The 20,106-nt window shown below is 47.5% G+C and overlaps 1 protein-coding gene across 1 annotated transcript in view; it reads right to left on the bottom strand.

The window, feature by feature from the left end:
- The window catches only part of IQCH (IQ motif containing H), a 131,062-nt gene that overhangs the window by 49,134 nt on the left and 61,822 nt on the right, over positions 1 to 20,106 (bottom strand). Inside the window, exons 10-11 of the mRNA XM_014536318.1 lie at positions 6,107 to 6,227; positions 666 to 952 (exon numbers count right to left, since the gene is read on the bottom strand). Of these exons, the coding sequence (XP_014391804.1) occupies positions 666 to 952; positions 6,107 to 6,227 (408 nt within the window). The remainder of the gene's footprint in view (positions 1 to 665; positions 953 to 6,106; positions 6,228 to 20,106) is intronic.

Raw genomic sequence — 20,106 nt, 5'->3', positions numbered from 1 at the left:
TCAATGTGCAGCAAAAGCATAAAGATGTTGAAAGAAATCAAAGTCCTAAATGTGAGACAGTGCCACCTCTGGGAGGAGGAAGGGCCACACGAGGAGGACTGGCAAGGAGTACATAGGACTGGAGTGGTATTGGCACCATTTTATTTCTTAAGCTGGGTCTGGACACATACTATTAATTATATTATTATTTAAACCTTTTTATATTTATGAAATATTTTCCAACACATTTTTTTAGAAGAAAAAATTGACAACCCAAGTTTCTGGTGAATTACTAAGAAAAGGAACAGACACAAGGACTCAACTCCTTTCTGATGATTGACATTCTATTTAAAAATAGATTCTAGACAGGTTCAATCCCTAGATGGCATAAAATAAACTCATGATAAGACACAGACAGAGAATTAAGGCCCAATCAACAGAGCTATGTGGCATGAGCTGTGGTCATTTAGACTCCAACCGTACCCAAATGAGAAGGCCCTGTACTATTTCCAGACATAAAGCCCGGTCTCACATGGATTGGCACAGGCCATGTGGGTGCTGAATTACAGTCAGCTCAGCCAGCAAGCAGTGAATCTTAGAAGCTCCCTTCCATGCCCAGTTGCATGGGTGTAAACAGTGTGGAGTCTACATATTTTAGAAGTTCATGTGGCATCAAGTCGACTTACCTTCTGTTCCATGGTGCTTGGGTCAATAAAGGTCACCAGGTCTATAGAAAAGTAACCGACCACATTTCTCAGTTTACAAGCTTTTCCAATTTGGAGGCACAAAGAAATGAGAACTTGGGAATTCACTGAGGCCTGAGGCATGGTGGTACCGGAGGAGATGAAGGGGCCCTCTGCATGCAACTGGTCCCCCGTGGACAGCACTCTGATTTCTCCGTTGGGCTCTATGAGCATGTCCACTGTCAGGTTGGTGACACTTTCCGCAGGTGGGTATGCTTCGACCACACCTCCTGGTGGGAAAAGCATGGAGTAGGTGAAAGGATTCGCTCCCTGGACTGAGCCCACTTAGAGCAGAAGGAAAGAGGCCAGGCCTCGGCAGATGGACTGGGTCTCAGGTTGTGCATCTGCCATGTCTTGGGAGACTTTGGGCAAGTAGCTTCAATTCTCTGAACTTCCTTTCCCTCACCTCTACAATGGGTGTAATAAAACCAACTGACCAGGTTGTTGTGAGTCTTAGAGGTGTGGTGTTTATAGTATGTAGCCCAATGGTTGGCATACAGAAGGGCTCAATGGATGGAAGTTTTCTGATCATACTAAGGGGAGACACTGTATGCCCACTCATTATATAAATGATGAACCTAAGACCAATAGGCAGATGCCTTAGAGGCAATTAGCTGCTCATGGCCCACAGTTCATACCTTGATGACTAGTGCTCTTTCTGTCCAACTGCACTGCTTTGTGAAGTTTTGACAGGGCTTTTATCAGGTGTAAGAGAACACTGACCATCATGTCGGCCAAAGGACTCCTATCGAAAGCCAGTTGTAAATCGTTTTTGAAAATGCAGAGCCAGGAGATGCTGCCATTCTTGAGGAACAGGTTGTGCCTCTTCCTTGCTGATAATGAGAGCTTTATAATTTACTAGAGGCCTGGTGCATGAAATTCGTACACTGCGGGGGGGAGGGGTGTCCCTCAGCCCAGCCTGCACCCTCTCCAATCTGGGACCCCTTGGGGGATGTCCGACTGCCAGTTTAGGTTCAATCCCTGTGGGATCAGGCCTAAACCAGCAGTCAGACATCCCTCTCACAATCCGGGACCTCTGGCTCCCAACTGCTCGCCTGCCTGCCTGCATGATTGCCCCTAACCGCTTCTGCCTGCCAGCCTGATCACCCCCTAACCCCTCCCTTGCCAGCCTGATTGACGCCTAACTGCTCCCTTGCCAGCCTGATCACCCCCAACTGCCCTCCCCTGCCGGCCTGGTCACCTTCAACTGTCCTTCCCTACAGGCCTGGTTCCCCCCCAACTGCCCTCTTCTGCAGGCCTGGTCCCCCCCAACTGTCCTCCCCTGCTGGCCTGATAGCCCACAACTGCCCTCCCCTGCCGGCCCTCTTGTGGTGGCCATCTTGTGACCACATAGGGGTGGCCATCTTTGACCACATGAGGGCGGCCATTTTGTGTGAGGGCGTGATGGTCAATTTGCATATTACCTCTTTATTATATAGGATCATACTTACCTTTTGCTCTGCATAACAAAAATCACAAATTTGATGCTTAATCACAGCAACAATATTAGCCCCAGCTAATTTTGTGGGCTAGCCCAGTGGTATTCACAAATATCACATGGCCCTGACTTTCTGTTTTTTAGGCCTAACGTAAGTCTTACTGTAGATATCCCATTTGTAGAAAACAATTTTAAACATTACTTGTAAAGAATTAGATGATGTAATTTAAAAATCTAAATAGCTAAGTGCCCCCTAGACATGGTGGGCTCAGGAGCCTGACAGTATGAAGATAAACTTGGTCTGTTATTTCACAAACATGCTGGGAGGTGACCTCTGCCCACAGGCTTTGAGCAGCATCCACGGTGAAATCCTGAGACTTTAGTGGTTCTTAAATGCAGCCATCTGTTATTTTATACAAAGGCACTTTCCTTACATTTCTAGAAATGTTGTTGGAACTGGCCCTAAAGAAGGCTGAGTTTTAGAAGGAAAATGGACTTATTTTTTTGGTTGGTTTGAGATATGCTTTTCTTCAAATGAGGGCTACTACGGTGTGCTATACCTGAATGCCAGCTGTTGGGGAGTTAGCAAGGTTGACTCAATAAAACAACAACAAAATCCACACACAAAAACAAAACCACTCATCGAGTCTCTCTGATTTAGATAACTTTATGGCTTTAGCTGTCACCTACATTTCGAAAGACAGTGCTTCAGTAGAAACACATTGTCCTTTATACCTACATGATTACTTTAAATTTTTACTTCAAAGTGGCTTATTAGTATGGTCCTCTCAGCATCATGACCACAGTGTTTTCACTGTTAATTTTGTTCCTTTCAAAGCAATTAATTCCCTTTTAAAAATAAAAAGGTATTGCCTTTGATATAATCCTATGGCAATGAAGAAATCAAATTTGTAGGACATTTTGTGGCCATAAGCACACTTGAGAGAGCAGAAATGAAATGAGCCAGGCAATGGTGGGAGGTGGTGGGTGGTGGCCTGAGGGTCAGAAAGCCTGGGGGAAAGCCTTGTTCAATCAGTGAACATTTACTAGGCCTGATGTATGCACTAGGCTCAGAGCTGGGCAGAGGTTTGAAAACACATGACTTACTAGAACGGTTTTTTTGAGATGTGCTAAAATGGTAGGATCTCACTGTGTTCCCTTTCACCCCGTACTAGTGAGTTTACCCAAGTCACTTCTTAGCTTTGAGCCTGTTTCTTCATCTAGAAAATTGGTTCTTTGATATACCTAGTTCTACCCCTCATAAATAGGCACTGTTTATAATATGGCTGAAAGAAAGACAAGGAAGGAAGGGAGGGAGGGAGGGAGGAAGAAAAAGAGAGAAAAAGACTGAAAGGATAGAGATGAACAGAGGGTCAGGTGAAGCCTAAACTGTGGTTATACATCTCTGAGGAGACGAGACAGGGGCTGGGAACACTCTTTCTAATCTGCAAAGATCACATGAAAATACATAGATTAAAGGAAGGTTTGTGGGCTGACCTTGGACGATCTGGGAACTTCCTAATATCCTGTCCTGGGTGGACCTGGAGAACTTCACGTCTGTCTTTCTGTTCTAACTTAAAAAGGATCCCTTATTCTTTTTTTTTGTTTTTTTAAATCCTCACCCAATGATATGCTTTCATTGCTTTGAGAGAGAGAAGGGGGGTGGGGGGACACATCGATTGCCTCTGTACTCAATCCGACCTGGGATTGAATTTGTAATCTTTTGGTGTACGGGACAACGCTCCAACCGACTGAGCCACCTGGCCAGGGCAAGAATCCCTTATTCTTTTTGTTGTTAATCCTTAGCTGAGAATATTTTTCCATTGATTTTTTAGAGAAAGTGGAAGGGAGGGGGAGAGATAGAGAAACATCGTTGTGAGAGAGACACATCAAGTGGTTGCCTCCCTGGACTGGGGAGGGGATGAAGTCTGCAACTGAGGTAAAGTGCCCTTGACTGGAATAGAACCTGAGACCCTTCAGTTCTCGGGGCCAAAGCTCAATCTACTGAGCCAAACCGCACAGGGCAAGAATCCCTTATTCTTGACCATTTTCTTTTGTTGTTGTCATTGGTACCTTGTTTTCTTCTACTTATGCTTGGGGTTGACTCTTTTAGTTTGGTCTTTCTGTCAGTGGGTACATGGAAATTTGTGGAATTATAGACATTTAGATTTGAGAGAACACTGGGCATCATGCAGCAATATCTCCCCAACCCGGGAAAACCCTTTTCAACATTCTTGTTATATGGCTGGCCATCCAATCCCTTGCTTAAATAATTCGTTAGCTGTGTTGGCTAAGCCGTCCCACCCCCCCTTGCCCAGCCAGTGTATTCCAACAACCAACAGGTCTCGATGCTCTCCCACACACTGAGCCAAGATGTGTTCCTTGATAAATATACCCACCGGCTCTGGGCTCTGGCCAACATTCCTGGAGCAACACAGGCATAGCCTTTTGTTGACTCTATTACATAACAACAGAGTGGTTTGGGGCAAGGTAGCTGATCTCTTGTACTGCAGTTTCCCCCTCTATAACACAAGGGTGATAATGGTACCCACCTCATAAGGTTATTAGGAAGACCAAATGAATTAATATACATATACTTAGAATAGTGCCTGGCACATAATGTGCACCATTGGTGCTTATTAGGCTATCATCACTGCTATTAGCATGATTGTGCTGTTGCTGCTGCTGCTGTTACCATATAATATTACAGTATTATGATATTATTACATATTGATGTTAATATAATATTATCACCTGATGGTGGTGAATAGATGAAAAGGTATCTTCTGTAGTCGGTTAACACTAGCCTTCTCTTTTCATTCATGTGGGTAAGCATATAAAAGTATCTGCCCGAAGCTGTAACCTCCTAGACCTAGAGAGTAAGCGGCACTGCATGGGTGTCTCTGGGTGTAACATTCCCACAGGGATCTCTGCCACTGGGGATAAATATCATTCACTCCATTCATTCCCTCATTCACAGGCCTCCTAAAGTCCTTAGAAAATGAGGATGAGTTAGGAGGAGGAGGATGAAAGGAATGGAAGCTGCCTTTGTTCCAGAACTGTAGAAGATCCTTATTTAGCAACTAGAGGCCAGGTGCATGAAATTCTTGCAAGGGGGGGGGTGGTCCCTCAGCCCGGCCTGCACCCTATCACAATCTGGGACCGCTGGCTCCTGCCTGCCTGCCTGATCACCCCTAACCACTCTGCATGCCTGCCTGCCTGATCACCCCTAACCACTTGTCTGCCTGCCTGATCACCCCTAACTGCTTGCCTGCCTGCCTGATCACACCTAACCACCTCTGCTTTGGCCCCTGGGTGAGCACCCCTAACCGCCTCTGCCTTGGCCCCCGCTGCAGCAACTTCATCCAGAAGGATGTCTGGAAGGATGTCCGGAAGGTCGTTCGGCTGTCTGGTCTAATTAGCATATTACGCTTTTATTATTATAGATTCTACCTTCACAGGAGGAGGTGAGACCACTTCTACCCTCCCAGGAAACAGGAGGAAACTGACATTTATTTCCCATTGCAGGTAGAATCCTTCACATCTGTTTCGCTGACTCCTCCCACCAACTCTGTGAAGTAGGTGAGTGCAGAAACCCGGCCTCCGAGGGTTTAAGAACTTTGCTCCTGGTCGTGGTGAGATCCAGATCCAGGTCACCGGGTCGCAAAGCCCACCTCTCAGGAGAAGTCTGTAGTGCGCATAAAGGGCTGCGATCTTGAGCTGCGCCTGCCACGCTTGGCGTGCTCAGTTCCTATTTACTTAAGGGGCCGAGTGCAAGATAAACATTTAGGCAAAGTTTAAAAGAGGGAAAGAGTCTGCTGTTGGAGCCCTTTTCCAAACCAACACAAGAGATGCAAGGTGTTTAAATTGGCCCCAGGTTGACCCAGAACTAGAATTCAAGGTTGTGGAAACGGGTGCTCAATAGAAACTTTACAGTCTTATTTACCTTGACTGAGAAGTGTGGAGAGGAATTTCCTCCACGTGGGGAAGCGTTTCCCATTGACTGGCTGAGCGTGCTGTGCTAAAAGGCCCGCCAGCTCCTCGGAGATCTTCATCAAAGCTGGCTCCTGCAGAAACAAATTAAATAGAACCACAAGCAATTTTACTACAGAAATGAAAACTGCTTGTGGAGTGATTAAAAACCAGGCCTCCAACAGGCAAAAAAAAATGTGGTTACTGTTTACCCAGAGTCAGAAAGCCATTTTGAAAAGTTTCTCTATTTTCCCAGCCACTTCCGTTTTCATATTTCAAAGTGATGTGGCCCCTAAATGTTGCTGCTCATGAGCCTGTTGTCCCTGAAAGGCAGCCTCTGTCTGCGCAGCAGGCAATCTGGGTTTCGGCCCACGGCTGCCTGACCAGCTGTTGTCCTTGGGCAATGTGCCCCCCCCCCCACTCGGGGCCTCAGTTTCTCATTCTGTAAAATCAGATCCTTTAGACCTGAATGTTTTCACTCTACAACTCTACCAGGGCTGACCTGGGAGAAATTAGAGTGGGGAGGGTCTTTCTTGGGCACCTCCATCTCTTCAAGCTGTGCCCCCTCCCCCTTGGTGGGGGGCTTCCATGTAACCATGTGAACAAAACCTTAAACTTTGGGCTGACGCCGTAAATGTGGGGCGTTAGCTGGGGGCAGGTTGGAAGAGTGAGGTGAGGAGGGGGGCTGGCCCCAGCTCCCCACATTCCCCATGAGTCACAACTTCAGTTGACTAGATGTGAGCCTGGCCTCCTAGGATCATAAAACAATCTCAAACTACAGAGCCTCCTGTCAAAATGAAAACAGTAGGAAACCCTCTTATGCATAAGAAGCTTGGCTTTTTGATATAAAAAGCCTTGGTTTGCCAGGACAATTTTCTTTTTAATAATCTTAGACTGTCTAAACATTTTCAAAGAGAAGAGACTATCTAAACATTTTCAAATGGAAGCCATCTTTAGATTTCATTTCTGCATGAAGTAGGGCAGGGCTGAAGATGTAAAACCATGTAATGGGCAGTATTCATATTTAAAATATGGATGCTCAGCTGGTGTGGCTCAGTGGTTGAGCATTGACCTATGAACCAGGAGGTTATAGTTTGATTCCTGGTCAGAGCGCATGCCCAGGATGCGGGCTCGATCCCCAGTAGGGGATGTGTGAGAGGCAGATGATGGATGATTCTCTCCTGTCATTGATGTTTCTATCTCTCTCTCCCTCTCTCTGAACTCAATTTTAAAAATAAAATAAAATATGGGACACTGGCAAGAAGAACTCAGGCTTGCTTTGGGCTGCTGAGAACTTCCAAATCTATGAGTGAAGTCTCAGTAATTTGGGGATTGGGGGGAAAATCAGCTTTGGGGAGTGGGGCTAGAAGGAATCAGAAATAATCTGTAAGCTCATTTATTTCCACGTTCCCTGACATTAAAAAGTGATTTCCTCCCCCTCCCCCCCAGCTCCTTGGCACACCTGGCTCATTCTGGTTCCAGTGCCCTCTGAACGTCTACATTAGGAGACAAGCATCTGAGAATATATATACCCTAGGCAGGTCCAAATAATCTGAATAATTTCTGAATATCCAGAAATATCCAGAAAATCCTGGCGTTAGGATCTGATTAGTTAGCTTAGCAAGTGCTTGCACACAAAACAAGAATGCCAGGAGAAGGGGAGTGCCCTGGACCACACTCATTCAGGAGGCTCCCGGCACAGTGAGGGGAGTCCGTGAAGAAGGGCTCGGGGAAGGGGGCGGGCAGCGTGCAGCAGCCCCTGCCTGGGGAGGTGGAGGCAGGGAAAGCGCTGCCAGAGCAGGGGTCTTTCCCCTTCCATATCTTGCACACTGTACACGGCTGTCCTGCTCTCACTGCCCATCCCGTCAACTCTCACAGGCCTGCATCTAAACCACAAACAAGTGCACAGGACACGGTCTGGCAACTTCCGTCTTTGAGCACTGTCCTCCAAACTCCTTTCTTTTCTACACTTGTTTCCGTTAAAACCATTCTCCCTTATTGACGAGACCGATTGTCTGTGATTCATAAAGTGGCCGACAGCTGGAGCCAGGAAGCAGAGCTGTGGATTCCCACCCTGCTCGGGACAACCGAGTTCAAGGAAGGGAGCCCCGCAGGCCCGGCCCTCTCCCAGGACAGCAAGACTTCCCTTTTGTTCCGCCTTCCGCCTGCTTCCCACAGGGGTTGAACCATCTTCCCAGGGATCTGTTATGTGATCATTCACATCAAGACATCAAAGGGAAAGAATTCACTCATTCATTCATTCATTCATTCACCCATCCACATAAAAAATTACAGGTACAGTAGAATGATGGTTGTCAGGGTCGGGGGAGTAGGGAATGGGGAGTTAATGTTTACTGGGCACAGAATTTCAGTTTTATAAGAGGAAAAGAGTGATGGAGATGGATGGTGGTGATGGTTGCACGACATTATAAACCTATTTAATACCACCCAACTGTACACTTAAAAGTTGTTAAGATGGTAAATGTTATGCTACATGTATTTTAGCACAATAAAACTGGGGACAATGACAGGATGTCAGGCCTTTTAAGTTGCTGAACTAGGGAAAGACGTGTTAGGGGCTGCGGGAGATTGCCATGGAGAGGATGCAGTCCAGGAGGAGGTGAGAGCCTGGCCACCTAAATCTTGAAACTAGATCTCCACCCACTTGACACCCGAGGAAGGGCCTCTGTACCTGGCCTCTGGTCCCTAATGTAGCCTCGCTTGCCTCCTCTCCAGCTCCCAGCCTCACGCCTGCTGCCTTGGGCCCATCTCAATGTCTGCCTTCCTTCCTCCTCTCCTCCCCTGGCTGCCTCCTTCCGACCCTTTGGTCACACCTCCGCCAGGAAGCCTTCTCTGCTACCCAGTGGGTGTCCTCTCTCTGCTCTCCAGCTCCTTAGTGGTGTGGTCGGTGGCTTTGAGGTCAGTCTCCCCAGCGCTCGGCACAGGGAGCACTAAATGTTTGCGGAATGAATCCTGGCAGCAGTAAACACAGGGACCCAGCCCTCAGCTGAATAAGAGAAAATGGAAACCAGGCTCCCTCCTTGCTGCCCAGGAACTGCCCGAGTGATGACCACTGAGGAAGCACGAATCTTCCTGGGTGGAGGCTACGGGATTCCTGCCTCTGAGGGGCACTGGGAAGAAAAGTGAGGTGGCGTTTATGAAGTGTCACCTCAGATGCCGCATGCTGTGTGAGGGCCAATGAGGAAATCGGAAGACGGCAGCGGGCGGGAGGCATCTGGACACTGTGCCAGGTGCCACCGCCACCTCTGCTCACAGGCCAGCCGTGCGGCTTGACCCGCAGCGTTTGCACTGTGTGCAAAGCCCCAGCACGGGGCACGTTTCCCAGAGGGAAGTCTGCTGTGGGAATCGGAGGGTGACTGAGTCCTGTCATGAGAAGTCCACTGCTGGGGGCGCGGGTGGGGTGACACTCAGTGGGGGATGCTGGGACCCACAGAGGCAGCTCAGGCCATGATTATCTCTCTGAGGAAAAGACGTGGAGACAGATAATGGGGAGACAAGTAAGTTAATATCTGTTAACTTATTTCTTTATTTTTAAAGCACCTGGTAGGAAATATAGTAATTCTACTAAGAGTGGCCTTAATACCAATAAATTATCCCTCTATGCCTACTAAAAAAAAATACAGCAGGACCTGCAACTTATATTTAAGAAAGGGCAGCAAAATGATATTCTGTGTAAGGATTCAATTTACCCCACCCCTGACCCCTATCCCCCAAACAACCCTCCACAGCACAGTGCCTGCTGGGGACTCAGCTGCTTGTGAACTGGGGGGTGAGGCCAGAGCTCAAATCCAGGTGCCAAGGGCTCCAGCACAGCAGCTGACAAGCTGAGACACCGCTTCCTTAGGAGCAAGCAGGCGCAGTGGTCATACAGGGCCTCCTGATGTCGGCTGCGAGTTCTCAGTATTGGGGGCAGTTTCTGTTCGCTAGTGATTATCATTCTGCATAGTGCAAACATAATGACTGCACCTTTAAGGGCGGATGCTGGCAAGGAAAGATCTATAGCTATTTGGGTTCATACTGTTCAGAATAAACTTAAATACACACACACACACACACACACACACACACGGACACGCCATGCCAGAGAAACCCCCAAATTCACGTGGACCATCAAACAGTATTTGTAGAACACCTTCTCTTGTCAGAGCAGGCTCCCGGTCATTGTCTCATTCAGTCCTTCTGGTAACACTCGGACGCACAGCGCCCTCCCTTACAAATGGGAAGCGGAGGCACCAGGAGGCCTGTGCCAGGTCACCTGCCAAGCTGTCACATTCTGTTATTGGTTGGTTTTTAACATGTGACTGAGAACAGAAAGCAATGGCGCTGGAGAACCATTGCTCGTCTGCTTTCTTTTCTGCTTTCTCACCCTCCCAGAGTGTGTATGTGTGTGTGTGTGTGAGTGTGAGTGTGTGTGTGAGTGTGTGTGTGTGTGTGAGTGTGTGTGCGTGTGTGTGCGTGTGTGTGAGTGTGTGCCCGTGTGAGTATGTGTGTGTGAGTGTGTGTGTGAATGTGTGTGAGTATGTGTGTGTGTGTGAGTGTGTGTGTGAATGTGTGTGTGTGAGTGTGTGCGTGTGTGTGCATGTGAGCGTGTGTGTGTGTGTGTGTGTGTGTGTGTGTGTGTAGTCTGTTATAGGCCAGCAACTGGGCACATGTTCTCCATCTTAGAAACTTGGGAGTCAGTGTCTTTTCATTGAGCCGCACCAAGGTAACGGACCCCTGAGTCAGTGTTTCAGAGCACCTATCACCCACCTGGAGCCGACCACTGAGACCCGTGACTCTGGGGCTGTGGAAAGTATGTACCTTGTTGACAATAAACAAATGTTAGAAAAATATCTTTTACTTTTTGGAAAAAAATCAGAATTCCAGATTTTCATTCCATCAGGATTGCTCTGGCTCTGCCCATCACAGTAGCTGCTGGCCTGTGTGGAGCTGATAACTCCAGAGCTGTTCCCACCTCTGCACAGCCTGTCACCCTTTGTCCAGCACCCACACTGATCCCTCAGCCTTGTCACCCTTTGTCCAGCACCCACATTTACCCCTCAGCCTTGTCCCCTTTGTCCAGCACCCACATTTATCCCTCAGAGTGCGACAGTAGTCATGACCTTGGAGCGTTCCAGGAAGCGTGGACATTGCCTCTCACCTCTTTCTCTTTTTCTATCAAGAAAGTGTAAATTTGAAGGAAGAGGTATTTGACTGAAGGAAATTCAGGACATCTCAGGGGAAGCTGCTAGCATATCCAATTTAATACTGACTACAGCTACTTTAAACTCCTGAGAGTTAACTTTCCCAAGTAAATTCTGTGTGTGTGTGTGTGTGTGTGTGTGTGTGTGTGTGTGTGTGTGTTGGGGAGGATGGGAGAGGAGGAAGAAGGAATACAAATTAGAATGCTCTAAGTATCAGTCCCACCAAAACTCATTTTATCTTAGAAGCTTTTTTGCTGGCTCTGCAGTAGTGAGCTAAGCAAATAGCTTTTTGGCTAATCACCTCCAGTCTCCCACATCAGACATTGTTTGACAGTGTTCAGAAGAGAAACCCAGGACACACCTAGATAGTCCTGCTTTACAGAGGTTTCTGATGTCCCTAAAAGGAGGGATGGAGGGTGGCATAAAGCCAGAAGGATAAGACCTGGAAAACTAAGCAAGACAAAGACGGTCAGGATTGAAAGGGCCACAGGGACTATCCAAGCGAATGTCTCCTGTGTCAGAGGAGGGCTGGGGCTTCGCCACTGGTCCACGGAGGCCGCGGGGGCTCTCTGGCTGCCTTCTGACCTGGGTGGGTGCTCTCCACCCCTGCTGCCCCCCTCAGAGGCAAAGTGTGGGGTACCGTGCAAAGTGCTCAGGGTTGCAGTTGGCTTGAGGCACAAAGATGGAGAGAGGGGAGGGATTCCAAATCCGAGGTTGAGTTTGCTGTGCGTGAGCTACTTTTTACCATTGCAGTCGCTTTCTAGGTACGATAACAGCTCTCACTTGTGGAAAGCTTACCAAGTGGCAGGCCTGTAGCAAGGGGTTTAGATTTATTATCTCAAAGCCATTCTCTGAAGTGGTTCCTCGATTCCCTATTTCATGTCACACAGACATGAAATGGCAAAGCTGGGATTCAAATCCAGACAAGATCAGGCGCGTTCAGGGTGGTATGGCCAGAGACAGGATTCCAATCCAGTTGCTCCGAGGATGGCACAGTGCAATGGGATCTGTAACTGCCATCGGGGGGCATAAATGATCACGCTGGGTCATCCGCACGTGAGGCTAAGTCTGTGCTGTCAACCTGATGAAAAGATGGTAGCGTGGACAACTGTTGTTGGCTGTCCAGCATCTTTGTCCCTCTTTCAGGGTGATGATGTCCCACACACCTTTTCAGGAACTGCCGCCATCCCATTCTTGGCTATGCAAGTTGATTGAGAGTGACTCTCCCCTCAGCTCCCAGGGTGGGGCCCCGGTTAGCAAAGCCATTCCCTGGCCACAGTCATTGGCGCAGGATGGGCACGTGACCCACGTAGGCCAGTCAGATGTTAGGAAGCCCTTGCCGGGGCCTCCTGAGAAAAAGGCTTCATGCTTTTCTGAAAATGCTACCTACCAGGCGAGATGTTCTCTCTTCCTATTGCCTTGACCGAGGACGAGCTCCAGGAGCCACTGCAGCCATCGGAACCCGGAGGACAGCAGCCTTGGGATGGAGCAGACACGGTGTGAAGGAGAGAGGTGAGAGGGAAAGCAACTGGATCCTTGGTGACGCTGAGCCACTCGATAAAGCCTTGTCGGGAGCCAGACCAATCTTTGCCTTTTCCGTGAGCCGAGATAATACATTCTCTTTATCTTAAAAGCGATTTTGAGTTGGGTTTGCTATTACTTGAAGCGGAAACATTTTAAACTGATACAAGTGGGTGGGCCGCACCACGGCTTGTGGAACCCATGGTGGACGCAGAGGCCAGCAAGTGCTCTGGCCACTCCTGGGCCTGGGTTCCTCTCGTCCTGGCGTCGGCAGTGGAGTCTGTGCTCATTCCTTTCCACGAGGAGGGTGAGAAGCACTCCCTCCTTAGGGGGCAAAAATATGCTGAGGGGACCAAGAAAAAATGCAACGGTCTCCAGCAAGTCGTAAACTACTCCCTGCACCTCCTTAAAGCGTAAGACTGCTTTAGTGCTCCATGTTTAATTGTTAATTGAGAATTTAGAAATCAAAAATGCCAACTTTGCCTTCGACGAGATGGAAAATTATGCTGCTGTCGAAGGTAACATAATGTAAAACAGCCACCATTACCGAGGCACACAAATGTTTTTGGTATGTAAGATTGCTTTGTAAAATATTTGCTCCATCTGCCGAAAGCGGCAAAGACAATTTTCCCTTGATAGCTAATGGCCCATTTCGGCTGTGTGGCAAGTGATTCGCTGCGGTGGCGGCTCTCATGAAACAGAATGGTGAAAGCGCGCCCATAATCCCACCCTTACGTAGCATTATCCACTCGCCGCCCCCCGGGAGCCTGCCCCTCGCTATCCCGGCCTCCACCTTGCACCCACCTGCAGGCCTAGCAGGTGATCTGACTTGAGAAGCGTTTTGTCCAACTGAGGCACATATGTCGCGCCTCCATCCCGAAGCTCAGCACAACTGCGTCGCCCCGACCAGAAACTCTAGAAAGGTTCATTCCCGTTCAACTTTCCGGCACGGAAACTGCTGTTTCTCTCCCCCCCCTCTCCACAGGGGGCCGTGGCTTTCTTTCGAGGCTCACCCCATCACGCTGCAGCTGGGGTTTCCGTAGATAAAGATGAAGCGTTTCTTGAAATTCCTAATTGAACTGTTGCACATGCACAAAAGCAGAAAGAAATCCTCCCCAGGCCGAGACGGCCGTCCTAAAAGCCTGACGGATGCTGCCCTTGCTTCCTGGTGTGTGAGGCGGCCTGTGATCGCTCTCTTTAAAGGAGTTGTTTACACTACCCCCTAAATTCCTTCAGCATCTGCTAAAGGAACAATTAGAAATAAATTATCCAGGGTGGTTTAAAAACAGAAGAATATGTTCCTGTTTTGGGAATGACACGGAAAAGTAGTTACAGCAGCAAGTGGCAGATTTTTAAAAAATGTTTTTAATGTTGGAAGATGGGTTCGAAGGAAATTCTATTAAATACGAGTGACATCAAGCAAATACATGTGACTGTCTTCAAGATCACACAATATCTGAAAGCGGAAACCGTGCGGTTTAAAGCTCAACCGGAAGTGGAAGTGGCTATAATTATTATTATTGGTGATTGGTTCTCCTTTCCAGATAGACAAATATTGCTGGTTGGAAAAAAAAATTGCAGAAGCTGATAAAGCTCTTGAGTTGAAAATTAAAAACCAAAGAAAACATGTGCCCTTTGGGGTTTAATTTTTCTTTCAAGTGGTGGGGGAGAAGGGTGAATTTGTGGAATGCAATGAGAGGCTCTGGGGAGAAATTTTATTTTAATTTTAGACAGAAGGAATGGGCAAGCCTCTACTTTTTAAAATCAGAGTGAAGAGCTGTGCCTTTTCTGATATTCCTCCTTGCACAGATGCATATACGTAAGGTGGATGTGATAGCATTATATACATATTATTGCTTTCTTTCTACAGACCATGCTTTGTTAAAACGCCAAAAGTGAGGATTTGTGTCCGATCTGGCACAATTACATGAAAGTCCCGGTCTTCTCAAGGGCATCCCTCTCTGCCCGAGGGGCACGCGGGACAGATGACCAGAAGCAAATGGCGCAGTCGCGGGCAAGGAGAGTGAAACTCATTTGGAATCCATTCCAAGGGCCCGGGCCTGCTCTGTGGTTTTCAGCAAAGCAGATATTTCCAAAAGACCTCCAGCGGGGACTCCCTGGATGTGAAAACACTAACCCATTCTCGTTCCTCTCATCTTTTGCTTTATTCCTTCCTTCCACGCTGTTATTGCAAAAAAACTGGCAGTTAAATTCAATTGATTCAGAATATTCTGGATCCATATGGCCACCAACCCTGGAGCTGAGGCGGCGATAGCGCCTCACTGCTGTTCCCCAGCATTTGCCTCTCCCCTGGTCCCCAGATGGTGGGAGTAACATTTAAACCTCCTTTTCTCTGCCTCGTACAATAGACCTTGGCACCATTTCAACTGTTTACTCCGGTAATTAACAGCTCTGATACCACAACAATTACAACTCCTCCACTCTCACCACAATAATGCTATGAATTAGTGAGAGCTAATGGCTGGAAGGTAGAGTGTTTCCAGACTGCGAGATCTGTGCATTTTTAGAATAAAATAAAAGGTACAAACAGCACGCTTGCAGTAGACAATGATTACCTAGTAATTAGTTTACACAAAGCTTCCTATTTAATGGCAAAACGCTGTAATTAACGTGTGACAGAAAATCAAAGGGTACTTTGTAAGCATATGAAAAATTAACACTGCAGGCCCATAGCTTTATGTACTGATTAGAAGCATATTAAATCAATAGGACACACAAACCAACAGCTTGTAGAGCTGATTATTATAGGTCCTCGGAAGGGGGACCTGGCTTTCATTTAACTCGGGGAGGCAATTTTCGCTCTCCTGTCATCTTCCTCAGGCACAGAGAGGCGCCTCAGACCCAACCCTGGCAGCTTCATGAAAATAACCACTGAACTGGAAGAAAACATTCTAAGTCATTTTCAGAGATAAGGAAAAATATGTAAATGATTAAGACTTTCCAGTGATTGTGGTGACGTGCTGCTACACTAATTAGAAAAGACACCAACTGGAACCGGAAAATGAAGCAACCGGGTCTCAGTCTTATGGTCAGAATAATCTCTATCGGGTCAATGCCTCTTTACTCAACGTGTAGGAAGTTCAAGTAACTGGAATCATTTTCTCTTTTCAAATGATAAGAAGCCAGGGCGCTATCAAAGTTTATTCTTTTAAAGGCATTATCTGGGTAACGAAGTGGGTAGGCACAATTGGGTCACCATTCTGTATCTTCCACAGCCACACATTTATATAATGACAATTGATGCATTGAGAATATTCTGGAATCCTACAAGACCCTAAAAGACCTTCTAAATCATCAAAGAAAGATTATATTGTGCAGATTTGTTCAATGTTACCTGCAATTTAATTGTAGCGCAACTTTATGGTAATTTCAATAATAACAGGGAGCATCTCTTGAAGGCGTATTATATGTTGAGTACATTGCTAGTCGATTCCCAAAGGTTATCTCACTTAATTCTCACCACCTCCCCTCGAGGCAGGTCCCCATATTATCTCTCTTTACAGATGAAGAGATAGAGACTTGGAGAGCCCATGGTCCCCCGCTAAGTAATCTTGGTGTGCCTCGGCTGTGGACATTTGAGAGCAAAGGTTGCTGCTATTCCAGGAACCTTTGTGTGTTTCGCAAGTCTCTGTAGAAAGCAGAAAACTTGCCACAAGGGTAGCAGGTCACAATGGCAGGACCTGGTGGAGAATGTTTCTCTGGGATTTTCAAACAAGGAGTCTTTTCTAAATGTGGCAACAACACTGGGCCAGGAGGTATGGATGTGTGTTTCAAAGTAGGCACAGCCATTTGTTAGCTATATGAACTTGGGCAAGTCACCTAACTTACCAAACATCAGTTTCTACATCTGTAAACAAAATAGTAATACCTTCCTTATCAGAGTGGTATGGGAGCAAATGAATAAAAACCTTAGAATTTTCCTGAGATTGAGTGAGACAATTCATGTAAAGTACTGAAATGCCTGACACCCAGCTGGTATTCTATAATGCCATTATTGTTGTTGTTGTTATTAAATACAAAGAAATGCAAGGCCTTAACAGTTTATTCATAGACCTACAAAAGAGGTCAAGTTTTTAAGATGTAAAAATCAATATACATAACAAATGAATAATTATTGCTATATACTTACTGATTAAGGGAAAATGATATCCTAGATTTTTTTCTTAACCTAGAAAACCTAGATTTTCTCTTAATACCAAGATGTTGTGTTTTTGATATAAAAAAAATAAATACGGACACAAAAAAGAATCTCTTCCTAGCAATTATAAGATGTATTTTGACATGTTAAAAAAAAAAGCAAGCTGGAAATAACGTAAAATTTCCAACTTAGTTGAATGGTTTAACAGGTCAGAGTAAATCAGTATGAGGGAATATTATACAACCATTAATTGTGCACTGGAGGGGTCCCTCAGCCCAGCCTGTGCCCTCTCGAAGTCTGGGACCCCTCGGGGATGTCCACCTGCTGGCTTAGGCCCGCTCCCCGGGGGATTGGGCCTAAGCTGGCAGTCAGACATCCCTCTAGCAGCCCAGGAGCCCTCGGGGGATGTCCACTTGCCAGCGGGGAGCAGGCCTAAGCTGCAGTTGGACATCCTTAGTGCTGCTGAGGAGGTGGGAGAGGCTCCTGCCACCACCGCTGTGCTGGTAGCCGTCAGCCTGGCCTGTGGCTGAGCAGAGCTCCCCCTGTGGGAGTGCACTGACCACCAGGGGACAGCTCCTGCATTGAGCATCTGCCCCCTGGTGGTCAGTGTGTGTCATAGTGACCAGTCATTCCCAGTGGTTCTGCTGTTAGGGTCAATTTGCATATTACCCTTTTATTATATAGGATAGAGGCCTGGTGCACAGGTGGGGGCCGGCTGGTTTTCCCTGAAGGGTGTCCTGGATCAGGGTGGGGGTCCCACTGGGGTGCCTGGCCAGCCTGGGTGAGGGGCTGAGGGCTGTTTGCAGGCTGGCCAAGCCCCCCAGCGGGGACCCTCACCCCATGGGGATGTGGCCAGCCTGGGTGAGGGGCTGAGGACTGTTTTCAGGCTGGCCACTGCCCCTTCAGGATGGGGGGGTCCTGCTGGGGTGCCTGGCCAGCCTGGGTGAGGGGCTGAGGACTGTTTTCAGGCTGGCCACTGCCCCTTCAGGATGGGGGGGTCCTGCTGGGGTGCCTGGCCAGCCTGGGTGAGGGGCTGAGGACTGTTTTCAGGCTGGCCACTGCCCCTTCAGGATGGGGGGGTCCTGCTGGGGTGCCTGGCCAGCCTGGGTGAGGGGCTGAGGGCTGTTTTCAGACTGGCCACACCCCCTTCAGGGTGGGGAGCCCTACTGGGGTGCCTGGCAGCCTGGATGAGGGGCTGATGGCCGTTTTCAGGCTGGCTACAGCCGTGGGCTGGAAGCAAGTATCTGGGATTTATTTATCTTCTATAATTGAAACTTTGTAGCCTTGAGGAGAGCTCAGGGCCGGCAGGGCAGGCGGGAAGCTTGGCTTCTTCCATTGCTGGGGGCAACCCAAGCCTCCTGCTCGCTCTAGCTGTGTGGCTGCTGCCATCTTAGTTGGGTTAATTTGCATATTCGCTCCTGATTGGCTTGTGGGCGTGGCTTGTGGGTGTAGCGGAGGGACAGTCAATTTGCATGTTTCTCTTTTATTAGATTATATATATCCTATATAATAAAAGGGTAATATGCAAATCGACTGAACGGTGAAACGACTTGTCTCTATGATGCGTACTGACCACCAGGGGGTAGACGCTTAATGCAGGAACTGCCCCTTGGTGGTCAGTGTGCTCCCACAGTGGGAGTGCCGCTCACCCAGAAGCTGGGTTCACGGCTGGCAAGCACAGCGGCGGTGGCGGGAGCCCCTCCCTCCTCTGTAGCACTAAGGATGTCCAACTACTGGCTTAGGCCCTCTCCCCGCAGAGAGCGGGCCTAAGCCATCAGTTGGACATCCCCCGAGGGCTCCCGGACTGCTGAAGGGCACAGGCTGGGCTGAGGGGACCCCTCCCCTTGAGTGCACGAATGTTGTGCACTGGGCCTCTAGTATGAAATATAACAGTATACCTCAAAAGGCTTGGACTATACTGGTGAATAGGTGCTCAATAATGTTTAACAAAGTACACCAAAGTGCAAATACAGGTACAACTTCTCTTGCCCAGGGCTAAAATACAAATATTATATAGTAGCTTAGGGCCAGTTCAGTTTCCCTTTTTTCCTTTTTCTTGTAAGTGGAAAATTTGTGATGCCAAGACCTCTACAGTTTATACCATCCACCCAGGGAAACAGAGGCCCAAAGAAGGTCTGCCAGGGAAACCCAGAAGTAAACTGGTTTAGCTCTCTCTACAGAGAAGCCGTTTGATAAAGATCTCTCGAAAAGCAGCGTCACCTGTAGCATCACGGCCACCAAGCTAATCTCCCAGGAACGAGGGAGGGAAGATTTACCCTTTAAAAATGGAAATAGAAAGGAAGCACTGCAAGGACTGGCACCACAGCAAATGTCCACCTGGTCTCCCTACACTGCCTTAGGTGAGTGTGTCCAGGAAGACTTTTCCCCTACAAGTGTGCCTTCCTTGACGAAAGCCTTTATTCCTACTAAAGAAGTACCTCCTGGAGAATGAGGTTTTGTTACCTGGTAGGATGAAGAGAATGAGGTTTGTACCGAGCCACCACGAACAAAATGAGATTTGTGCCCCATTTTTACTGTGGCCATCATGTAACATTCTGCTTTTCCTAAAATCACTGACATGTCTATACTGATTTTTAAAATGTGACTACAGCTTTTCAGCATTTGTTGACTCCATGACCTTGTTTCAAAGCTCAACCCCAACCAGTTAAATAACCGATTCTAAATTAGATAGGTAGGAAAAAAAGATGGCCTTTATATTGGATCCTTGAGTCTACACTGAATGATGCCTCCATCTAAAACCAATATCCACGTAAGACGCAAGAGAATCTCAAAACAGTTCCAACTCCCATAAACAGCCCTGTTTTTAATCTGTTGCCTACAATATACCAATGAGAAAAATCATGGTATCGTGTCATAAACAGCTATGCAAATGATGCTATTTGTAAGTATTAACATAATTTAGTGCTTACAGTCATAATCTCATTTCTAATAATTCTCCCAGAATGGAGTCTTTCTCTGGACTCTTAGCCTGCAGGATAGTCTTTCATCAAGAAGCTGAAATTTTTAATAACCTGCCAGCATATGTTTTGTATGTGCCGGGCTAGGCTTGATGACACAACATCTTCATTA

The sequence above is a fragment of the Myotis brandtii genome, unplaced genomic scaffold (assembly GCF_000412655.1).
Source record: "Myotis brandtii unplaced genomic scaffold, ASM41265v1 scaffold160, whole genome shotgun sequence".
Classification (NCBI taxonomy): Eukaryota; Metazoa; Chordata; class Mammalia; order Chiroptera; family Vespertilionidae; genus Myotis; species Myotis brandtii.
Note: the sequence above shows the minus strand (reverse complement) of the source record. Positions and strands in the feature narration are given on the sequence as shown.